Genomic DNA, 27,972 nt, shown 5'->3' on the forward strand with positions numbered 1-27,972 from the left:
TAGTTCACAGACTGAGAAGGACTTAGAAATACATATTTACAGTTGACAGATCTGGTTCCAGCAGTAATAACATTAAGAGTTTGCCAAGTCATTTTTTTTTCTTTTCTATTATATAATATACAAGAAATCATATAAGATTTGTCTTGATTATGAGTTCCTTACCTAAGTCTGTTGACTAAAATCCAACTAAGAGTTTGGAGAGAAACTTAAGAAAAATAACTCAAGTAAGTCACACATATATACAGTACATATATATACATATATATTTATATATCTGTATATATATGCATATGTATAATATGTAAATGTACATACATATACGTGTATGTGTTTTGTATATATATACAGAATATAAATTCTAGCAAATTTAACAACATTTAACATCTCAGTTTTCATAGAAAGCATAGTACTATGCGCCATGTGTAGTGAATTCGGGTAGGAATTTGAAGCTGTTAACTAACTGTACTATATGTATATGTATATATGCAGAAGCGGCTGCAGTTTTACCCGTTTCGGGTGTTGTATACGTAGACGCCACCTAGTGTCAAGGCTATTGATATGACCAGCATAGAAACGCCCAATCCTGCCATGTCACCTGGAAGATAGGAGGTTAAAGAACACATGAATGTTATTTTATACAAAGAGTGACAGAAGCCTTTAATTCCCCTAGACTCTCGTATATTCCCTATTTCAAGACGTCAGTCCATCATTCTATCGTAGGCTTAGGCGCCGTCTAGGTGGGGCACTCAGTACTTCTACCGGAAAGAGCTGATCCATGATAGACCTTCTTTCTAGTTTTACCTATAAACAGAGATCTTTCAAGAACTCAGCTTTTAATTAACGCCTTCTTCATTTACTAAGATTTGAAACCTTTCTGAGTGTTCGCTTGAACATGAGGTGGAATAAGTGACGATAGAAACTTGTTTCAAAACAAAAAGAAGACTTACCAGGGCCGTATTTGTACTTGGCTAACTTGTCGTGAGAGAAATCGTCTCTGTCTTTCCCGTCATAGTACTCTCCTGTACGAACGAATTAAAATAGTTTTAATACATCAAGGAATCCGTCTTTTAGCATCATGTAGTATATGAGTCTATGTGATTACTGTCCCAACTCAAATGCAAGAAAATTTAGAATTTTAGAAAAGATTATACGTATGCAATTACACGCAGATATATACAACACAGAATATGGAAACCACATAACGCCAGTTTCAAGACGCGCCCTGCTTACGTGAATAATGATCACATTCTATTTTATTGTGGATAACGACCCCATCGTCGCCGTAGTGGTCCTTGGTGAGGAAACAAGTGTTGGGAGTGCCGTAACAGAAGTCAAAGCCGTTGCAGCCGTAATCTGGTTCTTTCTCACAGACCTGAGAAATAAGATCGAATACAATAAACATTAGAAGTATGAAAATGTTAGGAAGTTGCTAAGAGTTTGTGAAATAAGGGCAAATAAGACACTGTTTTGTTCTTTAAAAAATATTCAAGAAGTTGGTTCCGGAAAGTTATAGCCTATGCCTTCCAGTGAATGTGTGCCCCGCTTATTGAAGAAAATGAAAGTAGAATCTAAATATCACCAACAGGGGTATTATTGTTTGAAAACCTGACTTTGATATCAAAACATTTGTTTCATTTGGTTTTGATTTAGATCATCCCAGAACCTCATTATTTCTTCATTAAGCTATAACTAAAGAGCTTCAGAATTATCAGTAATTCAATCCTAAAGCCTTCAAAACAATCGGCTGTGAAGCAGACTGATTAACATTGACCAAAAGCCATCACTATTAATTTTCTTTTCAACTAAAGCTCAGAAGGCACAATAAAAAATGAAGTCTGTAAAGTGCAGGTGAAATTACAATAAAAAGATAGAACTGAACCCAAGACTGAAGCGATATCTTGTTTTTCTCTCTTACTTACGTCAGCGCATTCTTTCACTGAAACATCGTCCACGTATCTGTCACGACTGCCGTCCAGAACTTGCTTGGGGTGCTTCTTGAAATCTACCAGAGCGTCTCCTGCCGAGGCATTAGGACTCTTATCATCAACGGCATAATCAGATTGGTTTGGTTCCAGATGAATGCTAAAGGACTTATCATGAATTAAATTGCATTGAGGGGCACGCCGATCGCCGGATTTCGAGGAATGATCGATTTTTAGTTTTTTTACAGTTTTGGACTGGGATATGTCTAAATAAACATGCCCTGAAATATTATTGATTAAAAAAATTTTAAGTGTTTTTTTTATATTTTTATTCATAGCGTTTACCGGCATTTGAGCGGCATTGGGCGAAAAATTGTCGCAAACTTTTTGTATGACTTTTTAGGTGGAAGTGAGAAATATGCTTTACTTTCCTACTAAAATACACATTATCTACAATAAAAACTGGCTTTCTCTCTCAAAAAATATAATATCAGAGTAAATATGTATCTATGTATCTCGATATCGCCCTGTGAGCGACACTGAGCGACAAAAGTCATACAAAATGTTTGTATGACTTGCCAATTCTGGATAGTAGGAGTGAAAAATTTACTTCAGTGTCCGACTAAAACTACCCATTTTCTACGATAAGAGCTTGTTCGTTCTCTAGAAAAATATCAAAAAAGTAAATATATTTCTATGTATCTCGATATTTTGAACTCGTTATCATAGATGTATAATGCAAAATAGTATAAATATAATATTTTATATTTATTGACTTATTTTACTGCGTATTTTCGGAAATATGAAATTATATAAGTAGGTAACAGTTCCAAACAAAGCGTCGGGGTTTTACTAGTAAACAATCTCGAATTGTTATGTAGTTTTGGTTCAAGTGAGTTGAAGTGATATCATAGTGCTTTGTGACGCATTTCCTTTTCGGATTTTCGTACCGTACAGTGCATTCAAGCAATTCCATTGCCATAAGCAAGAGAAGTACCACTCTTATGAGGGAGAAATTTGAACGATTGAGTCTCGTGAGTTTGTTACAAGAGAGGGACGAAAGCAAACGGGATAGCAACAACACCAGAACGCCCATATCTAAGTAAGGGATTTGTTTTCCTGTATTAGTGATATTCAGATTAGTGGCATTCTAATTAGTGATTGCTCTGTTTCATAATATATTAGGTAATTATAAAAGTCCACGAAGCTTGATTTTACTGCAGTGAGTTGTCGTCTGACTTGTGTAGGCTTGGTTGTCCAGCGTTTGTTTACTTTATCCTCGCGGATGTTTGTTTATTTGCCTCTCCAATATCTGAGCGGAAAACATGTACAGCAGTGGTAACTTATATAGGTTATGTAGAAAATGTGTATTGATAGCATATACTTTTATAGGTTATGAAGAAAACTTTAGGGTGAGTGTGAAACGATGAGAACAAACCTTGCCTAGAATACCATGTCCTGGCCTAACCTCGTTAGAGCATTTATTTTTATAATTTATTTATTACGAAAAAATTCGCAGTGATAGCATATAGCCTACAATTTTTTATAAGTAGCATATACTGTTTTTAATAGGTTATGGAGAAAACATTATATTGATAGCATATATTAATGAATTTTTTATTTTGATATGAAAAAACTTTTGCACTGATAAATATTATATATATATATATATATATATATATATATATATATATATATATATATATATATATATATATATATATAAAATACCATAATACAACAGTATAATATGAATATAAAAAGGGCCCATAAAACACTATTTGAACGTTACTACCATATATATCGAGCACTTCCTTCTGTGCCCCTGTTCACCGGTGAAATATGGGGAGGTGATACGTTACAAGAGTATATATACTGCCACACCTGCATACCTGTGTATATATACTCTTGTAACCCATCATGTGTCCATATTTTACCAGTGAATAGGGCCACAGAAGGAAGTGCTCAAAATATATGGTTGCAAAGTTCAAACAGTGTTTTATGGGCCTTTTTATCATATATATACATACATACATACATATACTGTACATATATATATTATATATATGTATATTATATATATATATTATATATATATATATATATATATATATATATATATATGTTTATATTATATATAGTATATATATATATATATATATATATATATATATGTTTATATTATATATATAATTTTATATATATTATATATATATATATATATATATATATATATATATATATATATATATATATATATATATATATATATATATATATATATATATATATATATATATATATTGTGTGTGTATGCAGATTTTGAGTAACATACAGTATAAATCAAGAGAGAGCACATTTCATTTGATTATATTGAAAATTTCAGGGCATATTTCTTATATGAAAAATAGTTGTTGTGCAAAAATCAGCCTTCTAACTGTCATAGTTTCAAAATAAAGTTATTTTTTCTTTGGCAAAAATAAAAATAAAAGCTTACAACTCCAAGAAGACTGAATCAAATTTGATCAAACTTTTACAGAGTGTAGTATAACTATAGGCTATATATATCTTGATTTTGTATACAGGAAATTTATTTTAGAGTGAAAAATTTTCTGTGCATATTATTTTTGCCAAATTAACTTAGAAGTCGAATTTCTAAATTTCCCACGTAGGAAATTTTAATTATTAGTTGAAGATTAAGTGGTAAAAATTTGAAGTAAATCCCTTCATTCATAAGGAAGCTATAAGCACTTACTTTATAATGGGGCCTTATGGAGTCAGCGCTCCCCTTAACAATGATAAACACTGATGAAATCAGCAGAGCGAAGCCTGCCCGGTAGATAATCTGACTTACGTTCGAAATGGTCGCAGAGTGCGAGGGAATGGTTGATCTTCTCATCCGGGATATCGATGGACCTTTCCTCGTAGAGGTAGCAGGTGACAGTATCATAACAAATGTCAAACGACCTGTACACATTTACACAGGAGCATTAGTATTAGTTTTTGTGCAGTGGCCAAGAGTTTATATTCCTGGTAATAAAGATACTTAATAAACACAAAAGCATAACAGTAACTAGATCAATATGCACGCGCAAATGTAGCAAGCAAAAGCAAGGTGAATGAAAACGTCCAACGCTTTCGGTCGTAAATCCTTTCCAGCCCTGGGAATTTACTCCCATCCAATCCTGCGACGAAGCGAGTTCAAATGAATTCCAGTAGGATTGGATAATTCTGGAAGTGCTTGTCGATATTCGCTTTCATAGGATAGTCTGCTTCTAAACGATGATTTGACATCCATTACTGATTTACTCACGTTTCTGTCAAGATGCATTTGATACGCACAACTTTTATCGTTCTTAAAGATAAGTTGTATTCTTTTAATCTGAATTTTAAAAAATACATCTTGAGCTCTGCTATATTGCTTTTGAGTTTGTTCATCGCTTATTCAAATTAATTTTTTGTCATAACAGAAATCACTTTTATCCACTATTAGAACACAGTGATTTTGGGTTTGGTGGTGATTATTTCTCGTTAATAAGAAATTATGCCATGGCTTTATGTATACAGTATAATATCCCAAACCCATCGTTTTTACTGTCAGACTCAGAATTTCTTTTTTTTTTTTTACTAAATGCCGAAGTGGCTAAATGAACTGAATTATTATAAGTTGTTTGGTGTTGCAAGCAAAGTGGTTGTTGTAGTGGTAGATGACGCAGAGGACAGTGCTCCTTGTCAGGGTCCATGGACCCCAAGCATGCCAAACTGAGGTCCAGAATGCTATTGAAAAGCTACAGAGCCCTTGGCGGACAAGGTGGTCGCCGCTTGCCGCCAGGTTTCCATTAAGGCCAAGTTCCTCATGTTCCCAAACACGGCCGGGAGTGTTAATGGACCGGTGTTTCACGTGTTCTGCAGCAGAGATCTGCCGCTCTCTTGAGGGCAGCAAGTTGAGAGTCAATGCAAAGATTGTTTCACTTTTCAAAGTGGACTGCTGCCACTGATGCGCCACTTCTGCTGAACTGCAGGGACATGTTTCTCTGTGCAGTGCTTTTGAGGGATTGCTTAGTCAAGAACTTGGTCAGTTTTCCTGTTGTGAAGTCTATCGACTTTGAATTTAACGTTACCCTTGGTGTGTTGCATCGTTTTTACTACAGTCACGTAGTATTAGTTATCTTTGACGTAAGACAAGGTAACGCTAAATAAAAAGGTTTTGTTTATTGTCATATGTATAACACCATATCTTTCACGCAAAGAGAGAGGGGGGAGTTAAGAATTACCTGCACATGAAATCAGTGGAATTATCGCAAAGGAAAGCACACTGTTCTCCACTTCTGACCTTCGGGATCGTTTGTTTCGGATCACTCTGGTAGAATGCGCCTTCCAGACGCGTGTAGTCAGAGGTGTGTTTACCTGAAAGAAAAGGAAAACTGTCAACTGGTTTTCTGTTACACACAGTCAGAATTAACGCGACAAAGAAAATATGGGAATCAAGCATACCACATTACTTTGTACAAACACAAAATTATCTTTAATGTACTAAAACGTTCATTATACATAGAATCCTGTTGCACAACAAAGGAAAAGAGATTGAAAATAAGGTCGATGTTCAACTCATCTCCTTCATAACTCAAATGACTGGCCAAAGTTATACAAAGTCGTGAATCAATTATGGAGAGTTTTCAAATGAAGAGAGAGAGAGAGAGAGAGAGAGAGAGAGAGAGAGAGAGAGAGAGAGAGAGAGAGAGAGAGAGAGAGAGAGAGACACTTATATTGCTACTCCGAATCGAGATATTTCATATATTAAAGTTACAAGGAAGGACAGGCATCCGAATCGGAAGGCGCACATGCACACAAATAGGCCTATAGGGAAACAAAGGAAAAGATGTGCTTATCCATTTTTTGTGTTGTTGTTCTAGCCTTTATTTTCCTCCTATTTTAAGAAGCACCGTCATATACAACTTACGAGCCACAACGACACAGTCCCCTTGAGCTACAACCTTGTGAAGGTCAATGGGGGAGTCCACAACCTCTCTGGACAGAAAACAGTTCTGAGAGCTGTAGCAGTAAGAGAAGGTCTGACAGTCGAATCCTCTGGCAGTGTCGCATCCCAGGAGGCATTCGTCGTAGCTTCCCTGAAAGGAGAAACGGGAGAAGAAGTCAACGGACAATTTCCTCCAATAGTTTTGAGCTCTGAAGACTTTCAACAATCACTGGTTCAGAAGGATACATTCTTACCGCTTCAGTTGGACTGAAAGAATTCGCGCTTCTAAGGAAAAGCTGGGTGCCATGTGTAATTTACGCGCAAGAAATCACAACCGTAGAACAGAGGAAGAGCGTGAACATTGCACCAAGAACCTCATTTTGCTTCAGTAAGGTCGTAACTCACCTAAACTTTCGCTATGCTTTCTACGAACTAGACGAACTGTAGGAGACCTCACTGCGAGTGGACCACAGACCACAGTTAGTAATCTATGAACGGACGGGATTTGAAATAACCATTGAAATACAAGTATTGAGGCTCAGTTTTCAGGTTGATAATTCAACGTTACTTTATAAGCCTACGTAGAGCTTCATTAACAAGATGTTTCATTATTATTATGCATTCAGTTTCTTCCTACAAATCAAAATCGCTCTCTGCCACCACTGATTTTCTGCCACTGCGGCCTTTTGCGGACCTCTTTGCTGACAACTGCTTGAACTTCAGGTTTAGTGAATGCTCCATTTTGACCCGCAAGACTTCTCTATCTTTTTTAACGACCAGGTCATGGTACGAGGTAAAACGTTATAATTTCCGGTTAACGTTATTATCATTATTCAGACGATGAACACTATTCATATGAAACAATTCCACGGGGGCCATTGACTTGAAATACAAGTTACCAATGAATATGGTGCTCAGTAGGAAGTAAGAAAAGTTAAAAGGAGATACACAGTGAGGATATCTCACTTATTAAAAAGAAAACAATACATTAATAGATTAATAAATAGATAAAAATGTATTAAAACGCAAGAAGAAGAGTATTAAGATAGTAGCGCATTGCATCTTCGCTTGAAATTCTGTAGTACCAATTGCCCGACATCTTCAATGACGCTGCTCCACAGAAGGACCTCTGGAACTGGGAAGTTCGACAGCGAGGCACATTTACCGCATAGGCTATTGGTGCTGCTGTTCAGCTAATCTGGTTGCTCTCTCTCGGCGGGAAACGGCGATCAGGGATCAGTCGTGAATATGAAAGATTTCTATTCAAATACAACTTATGAAAAAGTGATAAATAAGAGACCATCCGTCGATGGTCCAAGTTATAACTGGTGATATTAGGAAACAGAAACCTACCACCACGAACTCTATCTAAAAGAGATAAATCTCTGGCAGAAGCAGACAGCCACATCGGAGATCAGTATTCTAGTAAAGGAAGCACGAATGACCTAAAACAGGCGTCGACGACAAAGTTGAAGTTGAGGAAGTTTTGTTCTGGTGACTGTCGAGGTTACAGAGCTGTTTAGCTGATATATGATAATTAATTAACTGCATATTCTTGGAGAGAAAAAGATTTAAGATAGAGCGGTGTAAGTAACAGGCAATTCAGCCATGTGTAATGGTGAGGAAGTACAGTAGTTTAAATGTTTAAGGGAGATGACATTGATGCAAAGATTCTAAAAGGGAGATGACAGTTTCCTGATGTGAAGATTCTAAAAGGAGATGACAGTTTCCTGATATAAAGATTCTAAAAGGGAGATGACACTTTCTGATGTAAAGATTCTAAAAGAAGATGACGGTTTCCTGAAAGGCAAAAGTATGTGGTTTGAGAAAGTATCCTGAAATGATGGTATAGAATATTAGTTTTGAATGAATTTGAACTCTTTCCTATGGGTGAAAATTCTTCTAATTCCAAAGTGCAGTTAGCGCGATGACTGACACCCGTATGGGACTCGATGCGGACTTTCAGTAAGCGCTAAGTAGACTCGACATGATGGACAAGTATATCTATAAACACCATTACATAATGGTATAGACAAACATGCCATTTCAGAGGTGAATTTTGGGGATTAAACGTATGTCAAACATATTTTGACAAACTGATTTACAAAAGTTCAAAACACTTCCAAAACTACATGACTTCAAAAATAAAAAAGCAAGATTTAAGTTGTTAATTATATCACGTAGCAAGCCAAATCAAATCAAAACCTTTGTAGACGAAAAAAAGAATGGCATAGATTCCGGCAGTGACGAAATTTGCAAAACAAGTAGACAAAAAGGAGTTCTTTGAAAGATGTCCCTCTCCACGACGATTAGGGCCACTCATCGCAAGATACTGTAGTACTTCTGCTTGACATGTGAGCCTCTCAGTCTGATCTAGGCGAACGTTTATCTTGGCACTGGTTTTCTCTGGATCACATTCCGTTGAGATCTAATTCACTTGACTTGCAACGTGTTTAATTACCTAGTTTGTGTTGGATACGGGAGGAAAATTGGTAAATACTCACAACTATCGACAGCTGGGAGTAGCTGCTATCCAGCATCATATGGGTAGCGATGAGACGATATTGGTCGACTAGGAAATCGACGAAGACAGGATCGTCTGCGCTGATTTCATCCGTGACTTTGATTCCCTTGAAAGTGCCTTCTTGTTTCTGCGTAAGAACAAGTAACTTGTTATAAAGCTTCAAAAACCACTCCACTATACTCTAAGAAACTCGGGAGGACATGCAACGCACACGACACGGTAAAATAAACAAGTCATCCCATAAAATCATACATAGAATAATAGATATAAAATGAAAAGGTGAACAAATATAACGATGAATAGTGAAAGATAATCCGTATGATTTCCAATAGGTGTCAGAATACCCAGAGAATGACTATAAAACCCAGGTATTATTTGAAATTCCTTACATGCGCGAACGTGTTCACAGCAAGACGAGAAAATATCCTGTAAATGTTTTATCTTATACACTTTGTAAAAACCTTATCACGTATAAAATACCATGTAAATACCTTATTATATAAACATGTCATAAATATAATATATATATATATATATATATATATATATATATATATATATATATATATATATATATATATATATATATATATATATATATATATATATACTATATATATGTGGATGATAATTTTGCCTATTTAAACATTCGTGGCAATGTCAATCTTTTCTAGATTACGTTAACTCTAGACATCCCAACATTAGATTTACTATTGAGCAGGAGACTGAGAATACACTATTTTTAGACGTAAAAATCACCCGCTTTGACCATAATTTTAGTACATCAGTTTTAGAAAAAGTACTTATACAGGCCTTGGATAACTTTTTATAGTTCGTGTTTCTTTTCTTTTTAAAATTAATGCCATAACGACTCTAGTTTTTAGAGTGTTTAAAATCTAGCTGGGCAAATTTCCACTCCGAAATTTAATTTTTACTGGAATATTTTACCAAAAATTCATATCCACAAAGACTTTTTATAACATAGTTAACAAGATTGTATTCTAACTTTTCTGATTCTAGGAAATGTAATGTTCCTAAATTGACTATATACGCTACGATACCATTTACACTCCGACTTTCAGATGTCAAACAAATCATTGAAAAAGAGTTTGGGCAAAACTCAATTTAATACCTATGAATCCACTAAAGATTGGCGGCTTTTTTAATTATAAGGACAAGCTACAGACCTTTATGAAGTCCAATATTATTTACAAATTTGAATGCCAAGATGTCGTTCTCATCAAAGAAATCGCAGACTTATTATAATTAGGTCTGAGCTGAACTGGCTCAGTCAACTAATCCCGATTTTCTAGTATGTACCAATCATGCCGTTAAATGACAGTTAATATAGATAAAAACATTTTTCCATCCTGGGAACTACCAAACAATCGGTTTTAACGACCCTTGAGTCTTTGTTTATTAACTCACGAAACCTCTTTTAAACCCCAACGTTCAATTTCCTCTGCACTTGGCCTAAGTATACTCTGGGCATGCGTGAAGGTCTCCTTCAGGAACAGGTAGAGAAAAAAAAAATCTCCTTTCTTTTTATTTTTATGTATGTTGTAATTTTAAAGAATTTTTTTTTTAATTTAGCTTTTATTTTAAATTAGAGAATAATGTAACAATTTTACAGACAAATGTGTTTAAGTAAAACGAAACGTTTCTTAATAAATATGCAACTCATTTCATGATGTCGAAATGCGCCTTGTTCTTATATATATATATATTTATATAAACATTCGTATATATATTTCTTATATATATATATATATATATATACTCTGAAACCATCTTAGCCTATATGCTGTTGCGATATATATATCTTCATATATATATATATATATATCTCTATATCTCTATCTCTCTCTCTCTCTCTCTATCTCTCTATCTCTATATATCTATATATATATATATACCCCCTTTGGTGTCATATCTATATGATATATATATATATGTATATTATATATATACAGTATTCTTTTCCAGATAGTAATATCATATATATATTCCATAAATTAGTGTATGATAAATACCTCTGTCAAGTTACTAAGTTTTAATGCTGTTATTCTAACAGACATGAATCACGCAGCCATGTTTGGAACACATGAGAAGGGGATGAAGTTCGGCAGCCACTCAGGGAGACTTACCAGGCCAACTTCATCCTTGTACTCGAATTTGAAGAGGAACCTCCCGGCCAGTATATCGTTCTTCAAGAAATCGTAGACTTCGTAATTAGGAAACTGGAAGTAGTCACCATTGGTTGTCACCACGTAGTGCTGACAGTCTGTGATGTTTCGGGGGGGCGTTTTGACTTCTTTGTACGAACTCACAAAACAGTTCAATTTTTGGCCGGTGCACTTGTAGAAGGACCTTCAGGCAAAGAGAAAAATCGCGGTTATTCTGATGCATGTTTTAAAGATTTTTTGTTTTTATGTGTGATAAGACTGGAGTATGTAACAGTCATCAAACGACAAAAGTATAAGTAACTCATTTCATGATGTAGAAATGCGCCGCGCATAGATTTGCAAACATTCGTGCTGTTTCTTCTCGTGCCACACTCTGAAACCATCTTAGCCTGACGATGCTGTTGCGAGGGTCTTCACATAAAGTAGCACCTCTCTCTCTCTCTCTCTCTCTCTCTCTCTCTCTCTCTCTCTCTCTCTCTCTCTCTCTCTCTCTCTCCAACTTTGGTTTCAAATGTCTTACCCCACAGATGAATTTTCCAGATAGTAAGTCAGAAATATTCCGAAATTAGGTATGATAAATCGAACAAGTCTAACATCAGCCCCGCTCTGGCAGAACGCCCTTTTAAAGGGAAGCCCTGGTGCCAGTGATGTTACCCCACAGTGTTCTTTTTCAGATAGTAAAATGTTTACCAAGTTTGTTTGAAATTGATGCATTTCAGAGTGTATATGAAACATACGCACACACACACACACACATACATCCATTTACGAATAATATATATATATATATTATTGTCCCATATATATAAATATATAATGCGCCTATATATTCATTAATTCCGTATAAATATGTTTATGCAAATATATATTTTGCGTGGAACAGGTCAAATGCATCTGTCAGTTTCCTGGGCATTTGCAGGATTTTTTTTCGTATAAAACATGCATATTTTATATATATTGGATTTATAAGTCATTTTTATTTTATCGATAATGTAATTTTTATAAGCTTTTTTAAACAATTAATAAAAAGACTGTGTGGAAGAACCAACGAATATCTCATTCGAACAACTTTGTGAAACCATGATGAATTTCCAGCACAAAAATATAACAACGATAAAAAACGCAGTTTAGAGGGATGGTATAACGCTATCCAAAATTCAGTCACTAATCAAAACCCCCTTTGTTTGGCAAATTGATGCTCTGAAGAGGATATTTGTGCCACAAGAAAGAAAAGTGATTATAAGGCGGGATTATTGTCCCATCAGGAAATAAGAATGCGCCTTCGTTCATTAATTCCGTGTTACAATCCTATTTGACCGGGACACGGCTCTTGTCCACCGGAGCGCAAATGCCCTAGAACCATCGGCCGTATTTCAAGTATGATAGACGATGGAAGCCCATATACTCACAAACAATTAAAGCCAATATTGAAGTGGAAGAGACAAAGTGCTGCACAGCTCTCGGCGTCATTAATGCTGTATTCGATCTGAAAAATAAGTAAATAATTAAAACGGGGAAGAATCGATTACAGCAACCTTGTCTGTGCTTACCAAAAGGTGCACAATAAAGACAAACGATTCTTGGACCCGTCTTCATCAGATCACTGAACGTATCTTCAACTGATTTTGCCTGGGGTTTCAGCGCTATTTTCTAGACAAAGAAAATGCGAATTTTTTATATTTAATTCATTAATACAGGGGTTAATAGGTTTAATTAAGCACAAACTGAAACACATTCAAATGTTGAAGAATGTACAAATTGCGAAGAGGATCATTTTCAACCACTGACGAGTAAGGAATCTAAAAGAGACGGTCTTGAACCTGAGTGAAGATGAATAACATTTTTACTACATTTTGTTCGACGAATTTTACTCAACTATACTAGCTATCACCTAGAGACTACAGAAGTATTTGAAAAGTAAGAAAGATACTGAGTAGGAAAGGAATATTACTGAACGTGTTTACGTCATGTAATATTGTACACGATGCAAACGGAACGGGAAAACAGCTCAAGGGGATTTATAAGCACAACAACATTGAACTAAGTCCGAAACGAGTATTGTGAACCATGGCGCAGGTGCTGGACGTCGTTTCCCGTCTAATGCAAGACGGTGTTATATAAAAAAGCAGAGTGCTGGAGTGTAAAATTATCTTAAAGGGCAGGTACTGTATGCTTGAGGAGGTTTGTTTCTGAACGGACCAAGAAGCGTAGTTTCGATAGTAGCAGTAGAAATATTTGCATTCAGTTTTGTTAAAAAATATAAATATATATCTTCTTCTCCTTCTTCTTCTTTTAACGTGCTTTTTTCCCATTTGTATGGGGGTAAGCAAGCTGGGAAGAAGAAGAATGGGGCTAAGCACGATGCCTTCTTTTGAAGGACTTTGATTTGGCTTTGGGGTATATTAAGAACTATAAAACACAACGCATAAAAGTTACTTTGGCATCATGGCCATTGACAGAGTGAAACAAAGAGAGCTACCTGAAGGTGTGGCACGTACGCAAACACAACACAAACCTGGGTGTCTGATTTCCACGGGATCGCTGCTTCGGGTTGCTGGAACTGAAGAAGGTAGTCAGCTGGCTCAAGCACGAGGACGTGGGCATACACAAAGAGTTCGTCGTGACTTAGCTGCAAAGAAGAAACCCAAGAAAAGAGAAGCGTTGAAAGCGTGACCAGAAAGTAACTATCAGGGAGCTACGCGAGCAAGGAGAAATGTCAGTCAAAAGGAATCTAGTAAAATATGTGTATCAAGCAAAAAGAGCTTATCTGCAGTCCTGGCATGTTTCTTCCTCATCAAGTTTTCGTCTCAAGAAGTCACTGACTGAAATAAGGTATTCCGAAAGAAAAGCCCTGGATCTAAGTACAAAGAGCTGCTTCAGTGCTGGAAAACCCAGTTCTCAGCAAGATGTCATCCTGCGATTGAAACAACGGCGCCTTTAACAAGATAGCGTTTCACCACAAGTACGAATTGTACAAAAATCAATTGATACCAAATGTTTACAAAGACATTACTTACTCTGCGGACGAGGCACATTCCCCTGATGATTGTCTGGAAAGATTCAGGGCTTACCAAGTGCAATTCACATTTCAGGGTGTGATAGAAATATACATAGATATAGCTATACAGATAGAGAGAAATTACCTCTATTTTAGGCAGCCTGACATACGAGACCTTCCCGTCTTCGTTCATCTTCTGTAGGATCTGCCGCTTGAACTCGTCTTGATTTTGAGAGGCCCCTTTGTCCCAGCTACCTGGAGAAGTCAGTAAGAAAGGCAGCGCGTGATGAAACCCATTACCTGCACCCTTTAGTTAGGCTAACAGTCATTTAATTTTACAATGGTGGAGCAAATAACTCCAACAAGGGATACATCATTGCTCTTTACTTTACATTGTCGTTTTTTTAATATCAACAAAAAACTTTTTGGTAAATGCCGAGAACTCCCCCCCATAAGAAAAAGCTTACCTTCAAAGAAGATCTTATACCAATTCCTCGAAGTGGGCAGGTTGAAACACTCGCCGACGTCGAAAGGATTCAGTTCGTACGTTTCGAAGGAAGATTGGAACTGAAGGAGGTTCACTCTCTGCACCTCGTCGATCTCGTTCAGGTTTTTGTCGTTGTAGACGGTGATCTCAATCTTCACAGGAAGAGGGGTAGTCGTATACTCCCCTATGTCATCCACGTATTTCTGAAAGCGCAACGCCGGGGAAATAATAACCGAAGGATTTAGAGCAAAAGATGGCTTAAAATATTAAAAAAAAAGATTTAGTGATCTTACTATCCATATGGGAAATTTATCACGAAGCTACAACTGAAGTTTTAACCAAGAGTATAACTGCGCGTGAAGGCCTTTCTTCCCGCCAATTTTAACTGAAGTACTTTGCTTCAGGCGCGCATGAGTCGCGATGGCATCTTAAGTGACAGACACGCAGGCAGACAAACGAAATGAAAGACGATGATCCACTCACCCCCCCCCACCAGCTAGTTGTCGGTAGTTGACTAATAAATTAAGAAATTCGTTCCTAGACCACGAAGGCTTGAGTATCCTCACGCGCAGCACCTCCGATTTACTCGCCAGCAGAATAAGGAACGTTCAGAAAGGTAAAAATATGCACAAAAAGTTTAAATGTATGCTATGTAAGTGTACGTACATACCAATATAATCAACAAACAATGAGCAAAAGAAATTTTACATCACATGCGCATAACAAAGGGGAGGAATGCGTGTTAATACATAATACAATAGACAATAAAAATGCTGGTTTTATCTCGATATCGTGTAGAACGCCCCCACCCTTCCCTCCCAGGGTTTTACCTTTAGGAGAGTAGCATTAAACTGTCAACATCGTTTAGCCATTGCCTTTTCATCTTTTACATTTACAAAATACAGCCGCCACGTGCCCATACATACGCACGCGAGCACGCATGCGCAGACACAGGCGCGCTGGCTGGACCGACAGAGTGCCTTTAAAACGCCTGGAGGGGATGCACTGGCGACTGAGAATGCGGTAACGACCCCGTGACTTTTGTTATGATGGCCCCTTAATATATATATATATATATATATATATATATATATATATATATATATATATATATATATATATATATATATATATATATATATATATATATATATGTGTGTGTGTGTGTGTGTGTGTGTGTGTGTTGTTTATTCAGTTGTATTCCATATGGGAAAATTTAAGGTTTTGTCTGTTAGAATATGCCCAACAGTTTTGTTCTCCAATGGACCTCGTCTTGGACAGCCATTACGTCCGTACACATATGTGTGTGTGTGTATGAATTTGTGTTTTTGTATTTATCACAAACATGAAACTACCAGTGCCGTTTAACATAAAATTTACTCAACCTCTGAAGACCATACACCGAAGGGGAATTTATAAGTGATTATAAGTGATAAGCGATCTGTTCCCGGGGGGAATCAAACTACCGAATAGTTTGGGAACGACGACCGTTCAGTGACGATAGCGGAGAAAATCTACTTTATTTCGACCCAGAATTTCAACTTTTGTCAAATTTATTAAGGCAAGAATGTCAGTGTGCCGTTACGGACAGCCCCAGAAGCAAGAGCCCGTGGTGGCACGAGGCCCGCGCAATCTACAAAACACACATCTCACGAAAAACAGTCAGGCGGAAAGTTTCTCTTCAAACATTTATGCAAAAATCTTCCACCTTCGCACGGAGTTTGAAATCTGGATTCAGGATGACTAAGTAAGCGTGACGTTCGCACTGAACGACAGTCAGACAAACGGAGGGGAAAATTTGATACCAAGCTTGATTATAAAGTGGGCGCCTCAGAACTAAAGATAAAAAATTGAACTTACCGACAAAAAATGGTAATCCACGACCACTTTTCTGTGATTATGTCCTTCTGAATTGGGGATGTCATTGCGCGTAGCACTCCATCGGCTGGTCAGTAAACCACGCTCTTCATCATATCCAGTGAAGATATACCTTTGGAGATGACAAATACTTTTATATGCATATACACACGCAAACACACACGCACACATATAGGCCTATATGTGTGTATGTATGTATGTAAATGTTTGTGTGCATGTATGTCACATTCTTATTTCAACTGCTAAATAGTGGATGAAAACCCATGAAAAAAACTTACGCAGGATGAGCCATTTCATTCACCTTTTCAAAAAGTTCACAATTGCACATTAAACACCTTTCCAATACCCTCTCACGGCTTCGGTCCATTCGCCTATGCTAACCTTTTTGCCACCTCAGTGTATCTTCACATTTCTCAAATTTTCAATTTTTCTTGTGCTCCGTATACTACGTTAAACAGTTCACCTTAAGACCTCAAAGCATTCTTACCCTAGGCCCCATTCCATAAAAATGATGTTGGGTCAAAAAACCCTTCGTACATTCCAACCTTAGATTTCAGAGACTCTGGAAGTTAGTCTCTTCACAACCATTTACATACCATACCTGCTACCTTCTCTTCTCGCTCTATTATGTGACTCATCTTCTCTCTCATCCTAACAGCACCTGTTATATAGAATCCTTCATGGTGGATCAATTCCTTCCCCCGTTCCAACCGATGCATGCATCTCTAAAGCGCAATTCTGGTGCCTTCCTGAGGTCCGACAACAACGAAACTTCAGAAGCACCCCTAAGACAAACTTCACCATCCTGTTTTTAATTTTTCAAGTTAAACGATCTTGATTTAATGAAATAAGGTAGAGTGGAAGTTCGTCGATCATACTGGACAGAATCACAGAAATGTTGCTCACGGGAGTTACAGATACGGGCAAAGATTATCTTCCACTATAACAGCGACTTACTTGCTGTCCAACGCAAACAGGTGTGCAGGATCGGCTCGCATGACGCCAGCAATTTCAGGACCTGATAAGATGCAAAGAAAATGATGTATTTCTCATTCGTAAAACAATTATATTCAAACTTTCTCTCTCTCTTTTCAGTTATTAAATGAAGTAATGTTTGCATCACTGTCAATATAATACAGTAATTTTTAACCATTTGGTATTTGGTGAAGTCAAGTGTTTACTGGTCTTCGTTGATGTACTGACTCGAGAAGACTTACCAACCAGATTGCCCAAAGATTCCTGCGACCATCTGGTCGTCGTGCAGCTTCCTGTCCACTCGTCGATGGAGTACTGTATACCTAGAGCGCGTATTTATAGAGAGAGTTAGTACTGGGTTGAAAATCTGAAAATGCTATGTTATTCACGAAACGAAAAACGTCGACGTAACAAATATGATGCTGTGAAGTGATGTTGAGTTGAGTTTAAAAACATTTGCACTGAAAGATCAATGAATGATTGAAATGGGAGTTAAACCCAAAGAATTCTTGTCTCTCTTCCAGAACACTGTTAAAAGCACAAATGAATAAGAACTAAGGAGTAATAGGCGTTATATTTGCAAGAAAATCTCCGCAATTTGCTCTCACAGACTGAGGTTGCCCGCCCATTAGATTCGTATGCAAGCTTTTCGTTTGTTCTACTCACAAGAAGAAAAGTCTAGCGTAATCGTATATAATGACAGACTATAGGACTTGTATGCAACGGGAAAATAATTGTCGTCACTCATAGTTCTTTGGTTGGTATGCCTTAATGGTTTAATGGCTTGTGACGATAACCACAGATTGTTCAATCAACTCTTGCCCCCCAGTGCACAGTACAGCCAGTAACAGGACTGCTTCTGCAATATCTGTGACTTCCATCCTCTTCTGTTTGTTCTGCGGACGCATAAATATTTAATGAAGCCTCTTTGTATTCTTTTATGTCATTCTAACATTCTGAGTCTTCGTTTTTCAAATAACCTTTCCAGTTTCTCTGGATAATATTTTTTCTCCTTCATCATCGTCACCTTGCTCTTTCGAGGTCTAGACTTAACCTTACACTTGTTCTTCATCCAGAAGATAAACCGTGACAGATCATTTTCCCGCAGGAAAAAACTTGTTGGACGAAAGTTCATAAGAGCGAACGATAGCAGCGTCTTATCTGAGCTCATATGAGTTCATATTTGCAACTGCCCACGTCATTAGAAATTGATGACCAAGGTTCTTAACAAATTATAGAAAATAAAATATCATCCTCATCATCATTAGTCTGCTTATCATCGTAACTCCTAATACAGTGACAAGTTCTGTTGTTGTTATCACTACTAAAGATTAATATACCGATAGACACAGTAGGCCTGTTCTCATTTCTTCGACCTACGAAACATCGACTATTCGTGAGAAAAAACACTACTTCGAACGAAGTTCTGGTGTACTAGATTCATTGTTTCCTTAGGTCCAGTTTATTTATTAGGACTGCCTTTAGAGTAACAGACAAGAAATATGATTCTCCTTAGTACTTAGCCCTTGAATAACCTAGACATAAAAAAAAAATGTTTTAAACCTCGCAACCCGTTCCTAATTTCCGGTGCTAAAACCAAAATAAAATGTATCTCACTCCCCTCTAGTAAAAACCACTAAATTTTAAGTATACCGAGTTCTAGCTAAAAACAAAATAAAAATGTATCTCAAAATTTAAATAGCAAAGTCAGTTCTAGTAAAACAATCAGTCCTTTCCCCGCAGGCTTAGTCGAAGAAAACGCTTACCAAAACTCCTTCAGAAACTTTTAAATGTTCTTTAATTTCTGTTATCATCTCCTGGCCGTTACATATTCATTAAAATAAGAACTTTTTAGATTAATCAAGACTTTAAAACACTTGATACTAAGACTCTCTTTTTAAAAAGTGAAAAACAGCCCCAGGAATTAAGTGACCCCAAGGAATATAGAGAAGTTCTTACCAGCATACATATCTTGAATGTTCCTTACAGGGGCGATATGGTCCTCCTCGCTTCCGTCAATATCCATCCTCATGAGCTGACGAAACGCATCATAATACAGCTGAAAAAAAACAAAAAAAACTGTACACATCAGTTTTAACCGAGAGGATGCCCGGTCTGGAGGGAACATTGAAAAGTGAACGGAAAACCTGAGGAAATAACATTCTGTAACAGATAATGATTGATAAGACTGGTTGAATTAGCGGTCGTGATTCCATTACTAAGCTAGGGCCCTTTTTATTAACCTTCTGACTCTTGTATATGTAAAATTTAACATAGTAATTGGAAATAAAAAAAGCACCGACTGAGATCCCTCAGAATAGGCAAGTCACAATCGTACTGTATCAAACCTAAACGTCATTGGTTGGAATTGGAAGAAGAGAAGACAATACAATGACTTGAAGACATTTGCTGCTAGTTCTAGGAAACTGGATATGTGCTCAACTGAATGAATTCTATAGACCGAAAGCGTATTTTTACTCTTACCCGGACGGGACAGAAAGCTGCCATCTGAATGCAGCTTATACCTAAAAAAAAAAAAGTTAATAAAGAAGAAGGAATTGGTAAAAATGAGTAGGATCTGTCCACAGTGAAAGCAACAGTTCCATTTACGTAGAAATTCCAAATATCAGAGACAGTGAGAGGAGGAACGACAACCGCACATAGTGATCCTGACTGAGGAGGCAGGTGGACTCAAGGTCTAAAGACCGTGGGTGGGCTGACAGTCTTCCATTGTCTGAGAGGAGGCACAATAACCGAACGGAGAGAACAAAACCATCTTAAATTAGAGGAAAAGTCGGATTGGGTTTGAAGTGATTATAAGGTTCGTGGAACACACAAATCGCCTTTGCTTCGGCCATGTCTTGAACATAACAGAAGTTGGACCATACCAAATATTGAGGTTCTGCTCAAAACGTAGATACATGAGGCCAGTATGAAACTGATATTCTTGAGGAAATGACGTCAGACAAAGAAATACAACGTGTTTTTAATTAGAGTTAAGTCACCTCTTCAAGACAAATGCTGAAGGTTACTGTAATTCTTAGAAGAAAAGATAGATTCCATTAAATAAAATTCCCCAGTACTTCCGTAAATGTTTTTCAGTTTTTGTTGCGAGCAATTTGAAACAATCTTTTTGGCACCGTTATGGACGATGACTCATAAATTTAAAAGAAACCTATTTGGCTTTTGTATGGGAACGTGCGCACATAATAATAATAATAATAATAATAATAATAATAATAATAATAATAATAATAATAAGAAGAAGAAGAAGAAGAAGAAGAAGAATACCAATTGTAATTTTAAAGAGAATTAGATAATATCTTTCTTTTTTGTCTACATTTGCAATATATCAAATAAAATTAAGTATGGAATCAGTGTTGAACACTTCAAAGTCCTAGTTTTAGAATAAATTATAGAGACAAGTAGAATCCTGAAAGACAACGAAATGTGAATCTCCTCTGACAGTTCTCTGTCTTTTAAAAGAAAGCAAACACCACGACGTATCTAAAACCCAACACCACAGACTTCAATAGCATCGAAAAAGAAGGCCTCTGCAGTGCACTGGACCTACAGCCACCATCAACTTACCCAAGCGCTGAAAACAATTCCCAGATGACCCTCGGTCCTGTTTGTTATGGATTCCATGTAAACCTTGATGTCTGGTACTGGATCCGGTGGAGTGGTCTGCTTGGGGTCCATGGTCTTCCTTTTTGGGCAGTCAAGACCACCTTCAACCTTCAGGTGCAAAGAAGTTGATTTAAAGAATTGCAGGTGATGCAACATCGTATGATATGCACAGAGTAATGAAGGGCTTGCGAAAATGGTAATTGATGTGATTCAAAAACAACTACAAAGTCTCTCATTTTATTCAGCTAGAAATTTTAATGACACCAAATAATGGACAATTCACAGGTCGCAAATCAAGAAACATGTTCTTATAAATTGGTATAAATAAATAAAAAATAAATTTAGGTTCCTTGAAAACTTTTTTAGGCTGAAGCAGTTTCTTTCGGTAAGATTACGACTTTTGTGACATACGCCATGGAATTTTTTTATATTTACCAACAGTTGAATTTTGTAATAATCTGGGTTATGGGACTAAGGAGTTTAGAGGTTCCGTGTCGGTATCCGGATACGCGTTTTGCTTTTTCTTGCTTACTTAAGCATCAGAAAATGTACACTGGTTAACTACACCGCAGAATTTGTCACACTCAGGACCCACTAAGACTGTAAGCATAACCTCCGCCAGCGGAGACTGACTGACTGACTGACGGAGGTTACGCATTCTCTTGAAGGATGGCTCTTTCTCTTCAGGATAAAAACAACCCTTCGCAGATGCCGACATTCCGATATATATGTGTTAGGTCACGGCACTATTTTAAGATGCTTCAGCAATGGGCATGCAAAGAAAATGTCTAAAACCTTTCCAATAAAAAGATTATAACCATGCCAAAACCTATTTCTGAAGCGACACAATAGATTACTGATGTTTTGGACAACTCCCCGTGATAATACACTGCAGATCTCGTGCAACTCGAACACGCCTTCGTCCTTTTCCTGTTTCCTGCTTCTGGTACAGTACCTGAATGCGTACGACGATTGTTCTCTGTATGTGAACAAAAAGATCGGTAGACGTATTTTGTGAATTTAGAGGAAGGACCAAACTAGAGAAATGCTGGAATGATGCAGTTCTAAAAAGTAAAAAAAAAAAAAAAATAGAAGTGGCCTTAGGGTCCATAGAAAAGTAAAAATTTATATAAAAGAGAGTGACATAACCATGTAGCATGGTAACTTAACATACTATAAAGAGCTAAGAGTGTATACCTCCGCCAGAGGTAGACAACCCGAACATTAACTGTAGATCATCTTAAAACCCTAATTACTTCACTCTTAGGTAACAGCACACCCGTGCAGGCAGTCATGCAAACAAGCAAACAAGCAAACGCAGGTGGTACATTCGCTATCCGAGGTAGTAAGTCTACAGGATACCTGTATCTGGAACAGAATTTCAGCAGTGGATGTCTGTGCGTTGGAATTCAGTCCTTATTGCCGTTTTATTGACCTCTGACGCCAAACAATTTTCATGTGAAGCCCTTGTGCCCTAAAATTTCATATAACATGTGTATGTGTGTGTGTGTTTAGAGAGAGAGAGAGAGAGAGAGAGAGAGAGCAGTGGAGTTCCTGAGGGGGAGGGACCTGTTTGAAATCGCCCCCGGCCCCAAAGTGAGGCGGGGGGCCAAAATGCAAAATTCAACCATGACAGGACAAGCTAAACTTCTGAAATTTGCATTTACAAGTGCCTTTAAAATGATCCTACAATTGCTCATATTCTGAAAATTCCCCCAACCCCAGCTGCTTTGGCTCGCTTCGTTCGTCTCCCACCCCATAAGAGGAGCCCCAAGTGGGACTGTGCCCCTGAGAGAGAGAGAGAGAGAGAGAGAGAGGTTCACTTACCATGAAAGCCCTGAAGTCTTCTGGTAGGACATATGGTTTGAACTCCAGATAGTCGTAGTAAACAGACTGATTTTTCTTTTGTTCCTCTGGGTTCCAGGGATTTCCCTCCAGTCCAGTGACCACGACCTGAACTGGGTATTTCAAATCGACCCCTAAAATCTTTTGTCCATAAGGCATGACCCATTCATCGGCAGCAAAGTAATATTCAATCGTGTATCCATCGTCCATATACAGTTGCCAGTGATCGCAGGGAATGCTTCGAATGTTGCTTTGTCCTTGATATGTCTTTGGGGAAATACAGAAATTCATATTGTCAGAAAATAAGTGAAATTTTTCACTGGGTTCAGCAAAGTACATCTTCGTACACACACACATATATATATATCACTACATATGTATTTCATATAATCTCATAATCATTTCCTTGAATAGTTGTTGAGTAAACAACATTATCTGCCTTTGCAATCATGATTTGTACGAATGCATGTATGTCAGATAACACAACCCCTGGAGAAGGATGTGCAGGTTTTATAGCAAGTTTTTAGTCCTAAAGAAATCTTTTAAAAAAGATTTTCCTGTCTGTAATTCTTTTAAATGATTTTGTAAAGATAATGAAATGTTTCATCATTACGGTAAAAGAAAAAAAACAGCGTAGGTCCTTTAGAATTCTGTTTTCCAACAGTTTGCAAGTTTACACAGCAAAACGATCTGCACTTGACATGATTTGGGTCGGCATATGTGGCGCTACTTCGTGGTTCAGCTCAGTCTCTGAGTCTCAAGCGGGAAAATTCCTTCGACATGAGCTTACGTTCTGTTCAGTCCCTCGTCATGACTGCAGTCAGCTCCATATTTAGGCCCTGTTTCCTGTTAGGTATGAGTGATCGTTCATAACGCTGCACCCGATTTTCAATTGCCATCTTACAAGAGAAAGTGACTTACAATATCTTCACGGAATTCTTCAGTCATCTTGAGCAGAGCAGAAGGACCAAAGACAAAGTTGTCGATGGGTTCATCACGTAGCCTCTTCTTGTGGCCGCCATTGCCACTTGTGTAGTACCACCCGAAAAAGGAATATCCCGGGTGGTCCAGCAGACTGCAAAGAAACAGAAAATAGAAGTGAAAATGTCCAACTGGAATAAGACGGGTTTAAAGAGGAGGAAACGCACATTATGTAAAGCCCAGGTTAGATGAGAACAGCTGTCTACAAAATGGTTTGGCTTCAGAATCCTCTAGGCTGTCGTGATTAAAATGGCCCCGGCTTCAAACGATGTTTTTTTTACGTGATTTAAATTTTTTGATTCTCACTCTTTAATCAGCAGATAAACTGCAACTATGTCGATGAATATGATCAGCGTGACGAGCAAATGCTTTTAGAGTACTAGAAGATGGAGATGACTCCATGGAAATAAAATGGCAAACTCGACTTGAAAATCTCACAGAGCACTCAAAATTTTGCGCTTAAACTAGTCAGTGGATGCTAAGAAGAAAAGTTTCAACTTTTACCAAACCGTAAGGAAGAACCGTTTAGTTACCGTGACAAAGATGTTAAACTGTTGTTGTATTTCAAGAGGATTATGGGAACTGAATCATGATTACAAGCTTGAATTAGTGTTTTACTAGCAAGGAGTCTTACGCCCCCCCCACCCCAACACCTCCTTTAAGTAAAAGGGCTAGCCGATAAAGACTTGTAACAGCCTTGCTGCAGAGAAATAACAGATGAGATAGTCTTTTTAGTTAAGTAATAATTTTCAATAAAAAAAATTGTATGGAGTCGTCATCGCCTGTATGCAAGATAAACGACTTTACAACTACAACAACTGGTCCTGGATTCTTAACTACAACTAAAACAACTGATCTTGGATTCTTAACTATACAGAATATCCGTCTACAGCAGCCATTGTCCTATTAAATTCTTCAGAACTGTTCGCAATTATATACTCACGTGCCGACAGAGCATTTCGTCCCTTGTATCAAAAACGACTGGTCGGTGGCTGAATCATAAACAAACTTCATATACTGGCCGTGATCAAGTATTCCTAGTGATCCCATTTGGCCAGTTATTTTGTAGCGTTCATCGACAAGGAAGGCCGCTCCTGGATTCTAGAATATGTGAGAAATGAGTCTTTACAGACGAATAAATGTTGACAGATAGGCTTCTGAAAAATGGGTCTTTACAGACAAATAAATGTTGACAGATAGGCTTCTGAAAATTGGTTCTGTACAGACGAATAAATGTTGACAGATAGGCTTCTGAAAAAATAAATAAATGTTGACAGATATAGGCTTCTGAAAAATGAGTCTTTACAGACGAATAAATGTTGACAGATATAGGCTTCTGAAAAATGGGTCTTTACAGACAAATAAATGTTGACAGATAGGCTTCTGAAAAAATGAGTCTTTACAGACAAATAAATGTTGACAGATAGGCTTCTAAGAAATGCCAGATAGTAATTCTACAAATTATGAAAAACAAACACTTTAATAAAGTGTGTGGAACATTCCTCTCTCCTTTCAGCTGCACGCTATCATGCATAACACCAGAGGCATACTGCTGACCACGATTCTTTACAAATTCTTCCGAAACTCTGTGTGAAGTTGAGCTGAGTATTTTTTCTCCTGTGACCCTCATTTTCGTCAACAAATTCCATGACTCAAACATTCGTATTCTTTCGCATATCCTCAGGGTCCTTCCGCCACAGCGAGCGCCGTGCCATTCCTTATATATCTCTCTGCACACCTGACTCAGCTGCTCAGTCCGACCCACCCTTCACTTTCACTTGGCTTGACCAAAGTTACAGGCATGCAGCTTTCTTTCCTCAAACCCTCTTTCGGCCATTCTTTATTTTCAGTTGCAAAGCCACGCAATAGGAAAAAAAAAAACTCAAAACTTAAAATCTCCGTCAATCACTGTGTAATCCCGACAGCGGTGCAGTATCAGTATGTAGGGTGCGAAGATGCGCGATTCGGTTAAAATGAAGGACGAAACCAACTCACCAAATCTGGCATAGTGACCATGACGTCAGAGTCAAAAGAATCTTTCACAGCATTCCAGATCTCAGGAATTGGTGGATCATCCGCAGTTGCAGTTGATCCAACAGCTATGACAGAGAACCACCATAATTTCTGTTGGAAAGAGAAAATACGAGGAACGGGTAGTTGCATCAGATTATAATTAAAAACAACCTCTATACTTTTGCTTAAATTAATAAGAATGAGAAAAAAACTGTGGTTGCGGTGTAAAACGATAAATGCTGCTCCGTTAAATCGAAAATAACAACACAGATGTATGCATCGAATCTTACGTGAAGGTATTTTGATGGTCAGGAACAAAAGAAAATTCAACCCAGAGTGGTTATTACATACATTAAACACAATATATATATATATATATATATATATATATATATATATATATATATATATATATATATATATATATATATATATATATATATATATATATATATATACACACATATATATATATATATATATATATATATATATATATATATATATGTATATATATATATATATATATATATATATATATATATATATATATATATATATATATATATATATATATATATATATATATATATATATTATATATATATAAGCAGATTAAGGGCAGGAATACGATGAGATGCGGATTTTTACGGATAAGACGAAACTGAACTAATATTTCCACTTGATCAGTCATCTTCCTTTCCTCCTCTAAGAGGAAGAAGAAGAAGTTTTTCGGAAGGATAGCTTTAGAAAATACAAGAAAAGTAGGCGTCATGGCGGCAACTTAACCCCTGAAGTACAAGTTGGTAAAGGGAAAGACAGTAAGCGAGGGTTTCAATCTGGCTGGCCTGTACAGGAGGTCTTGGACTGAAGATAACTCAGGAATACTATGGAATCAGGGGCCTGTAGATTGATAATGTCAGACCTATTTCCTTTGGTCATCGATTAAGCGAACAACCAATCTGAGACTTGAATGTTTTCGATATTTCCTTCATTTTATAGAAAAGAGATTATTTTACAGGTTGGCTATACATAGAACAGACAGAGATTGCTTTAATAAACCGCTTTTTAGGCTGTGCATATGAGTTCCTTCGCCTGATTTGTTTGCTTAACATTGGAATCGATAAACAATTTACTCGATGTAAGAGGTAGTGTGATTTTGTTTCTTTTGCCTTATATGAAACGGATGTTGCCACAACAGATTCCAATACTCACGGTTACTGGCGACAGGACCATGTTGCGCGTTCAGAGGGTCGATTGGCACTGCTTGCAACGGAAGCCTTCAAAATCGATCCGGATCGCTGAGACTTTATCTGTCAAACCTTATCATCAACATTCGTCACTGCTTGGTGCCTTGCTCAGTCAGATTTCACGCACAGTTTATTTTGTCACAGAGCAGGACAAATGGCTGGACCTAAGAGCATCTGAACATCATATATTTTTTCTTAAGATTCCTTTAGTGTAGTTGTTGTTATAACCTTTATTTGAAAATTGTAAAGGACAGAGAAACTAAAAATGTATATATAACAAGCCAGTCTACCACTTAGTAGGTCTT

The 27,972-nt window shown here is 37.2% G+C and overlaps 1 protein-coding gene across 1 annotated transcript; it reads right to left on the bottom strand.

Moving 5' to 3' along the window:
- Positions 1 to 91: 91 nt before the first annotated feature.
- On the bottom strand, positions 92 to 27,727 carry LOC136848020 (uncharacterized). The gene is made up of 23 exons (XM_067120059.1): positions 27,633 to 27,727; positions 26,400 to 26,528; positions 25,348 to 25,505; positions 24,345 to 24,498; positions 23,406 to 23,690; positions 21,540 to 21,686; positions 19,908 to 20,007; positions 18,191 to 18,271; positions 17,931 to 17,991; positions 16,956 to 17,085; positions 15,076 to 15,298; positions 14,754 to 14,863; positions 14,126 to 14,239; positions 13,020 to 13,096; positions 11,572 to 11,794; positions 9,405 to 9,551; positions 6,883 to 7,051; positions 6,197 to 6,329; positions 4,777 to 4,889; positions 1,920 to 2,017; positions 1,231 to 1,372; positions 948 to 1,019; positions 92 to 595 (listed from the first exon to the last, which is right to left on the bottom strand). Exons 1-23 carry the CDS (start codon positions 27,651 to 27,653, stop codon positions 504 to 506), a joined length of 2,979 nt encoding a protein of 992 aa, XP_066976160.1. The 5' UTR covers positions 27,654 to 27,727; the 3' UTR covers positions 92 to 503.
- Positions 27,728 to 27,972: the final 245 nt, after the last annotated feature.

The sequence above is a fragment of the Macrobrachium rosenbergii genome, chromosome 18 (genome assembly GCF_040412425.1).
Source record: "Macrobrachium rosenbergii isolate ZJJX-2024 chromosome 18, ASM4041242v1, whole genome shotgun sequence".
NCBI classification, from domain to species: Eukaryota; Metazoa; Arthropoda; class Malacostraca; order Decapoda; family Palaemonidae; genus Macrobrachium; species Macrobrachium rosenbergii.

What these genes read in the sequence shown, in the direction of transcription:
- LOC136848020 (XM_067120059.1), bottom strand. Translation starts at nt 27,653, where the DNA reads ATGGTCCTGTCGCCAGTAACC. An exon ending in TGGTCACTATGCCAGATTTG is followed by an intron (nt 25,506 to 26,399) that starts GTGAGTTGGTTT and finishes CACATATTCTAG; the next exon opens with AATCCAGGAGCGGCCTTCCT. An exon ending in CAAGTACAAATACGGCCCTG is followed by an intron (nt 596 to 947) that starts GTAAGTCTTCTT and finishes CCTATCTTCCAG; the next exon opens with GTGACATGGCAGGATTGGGC.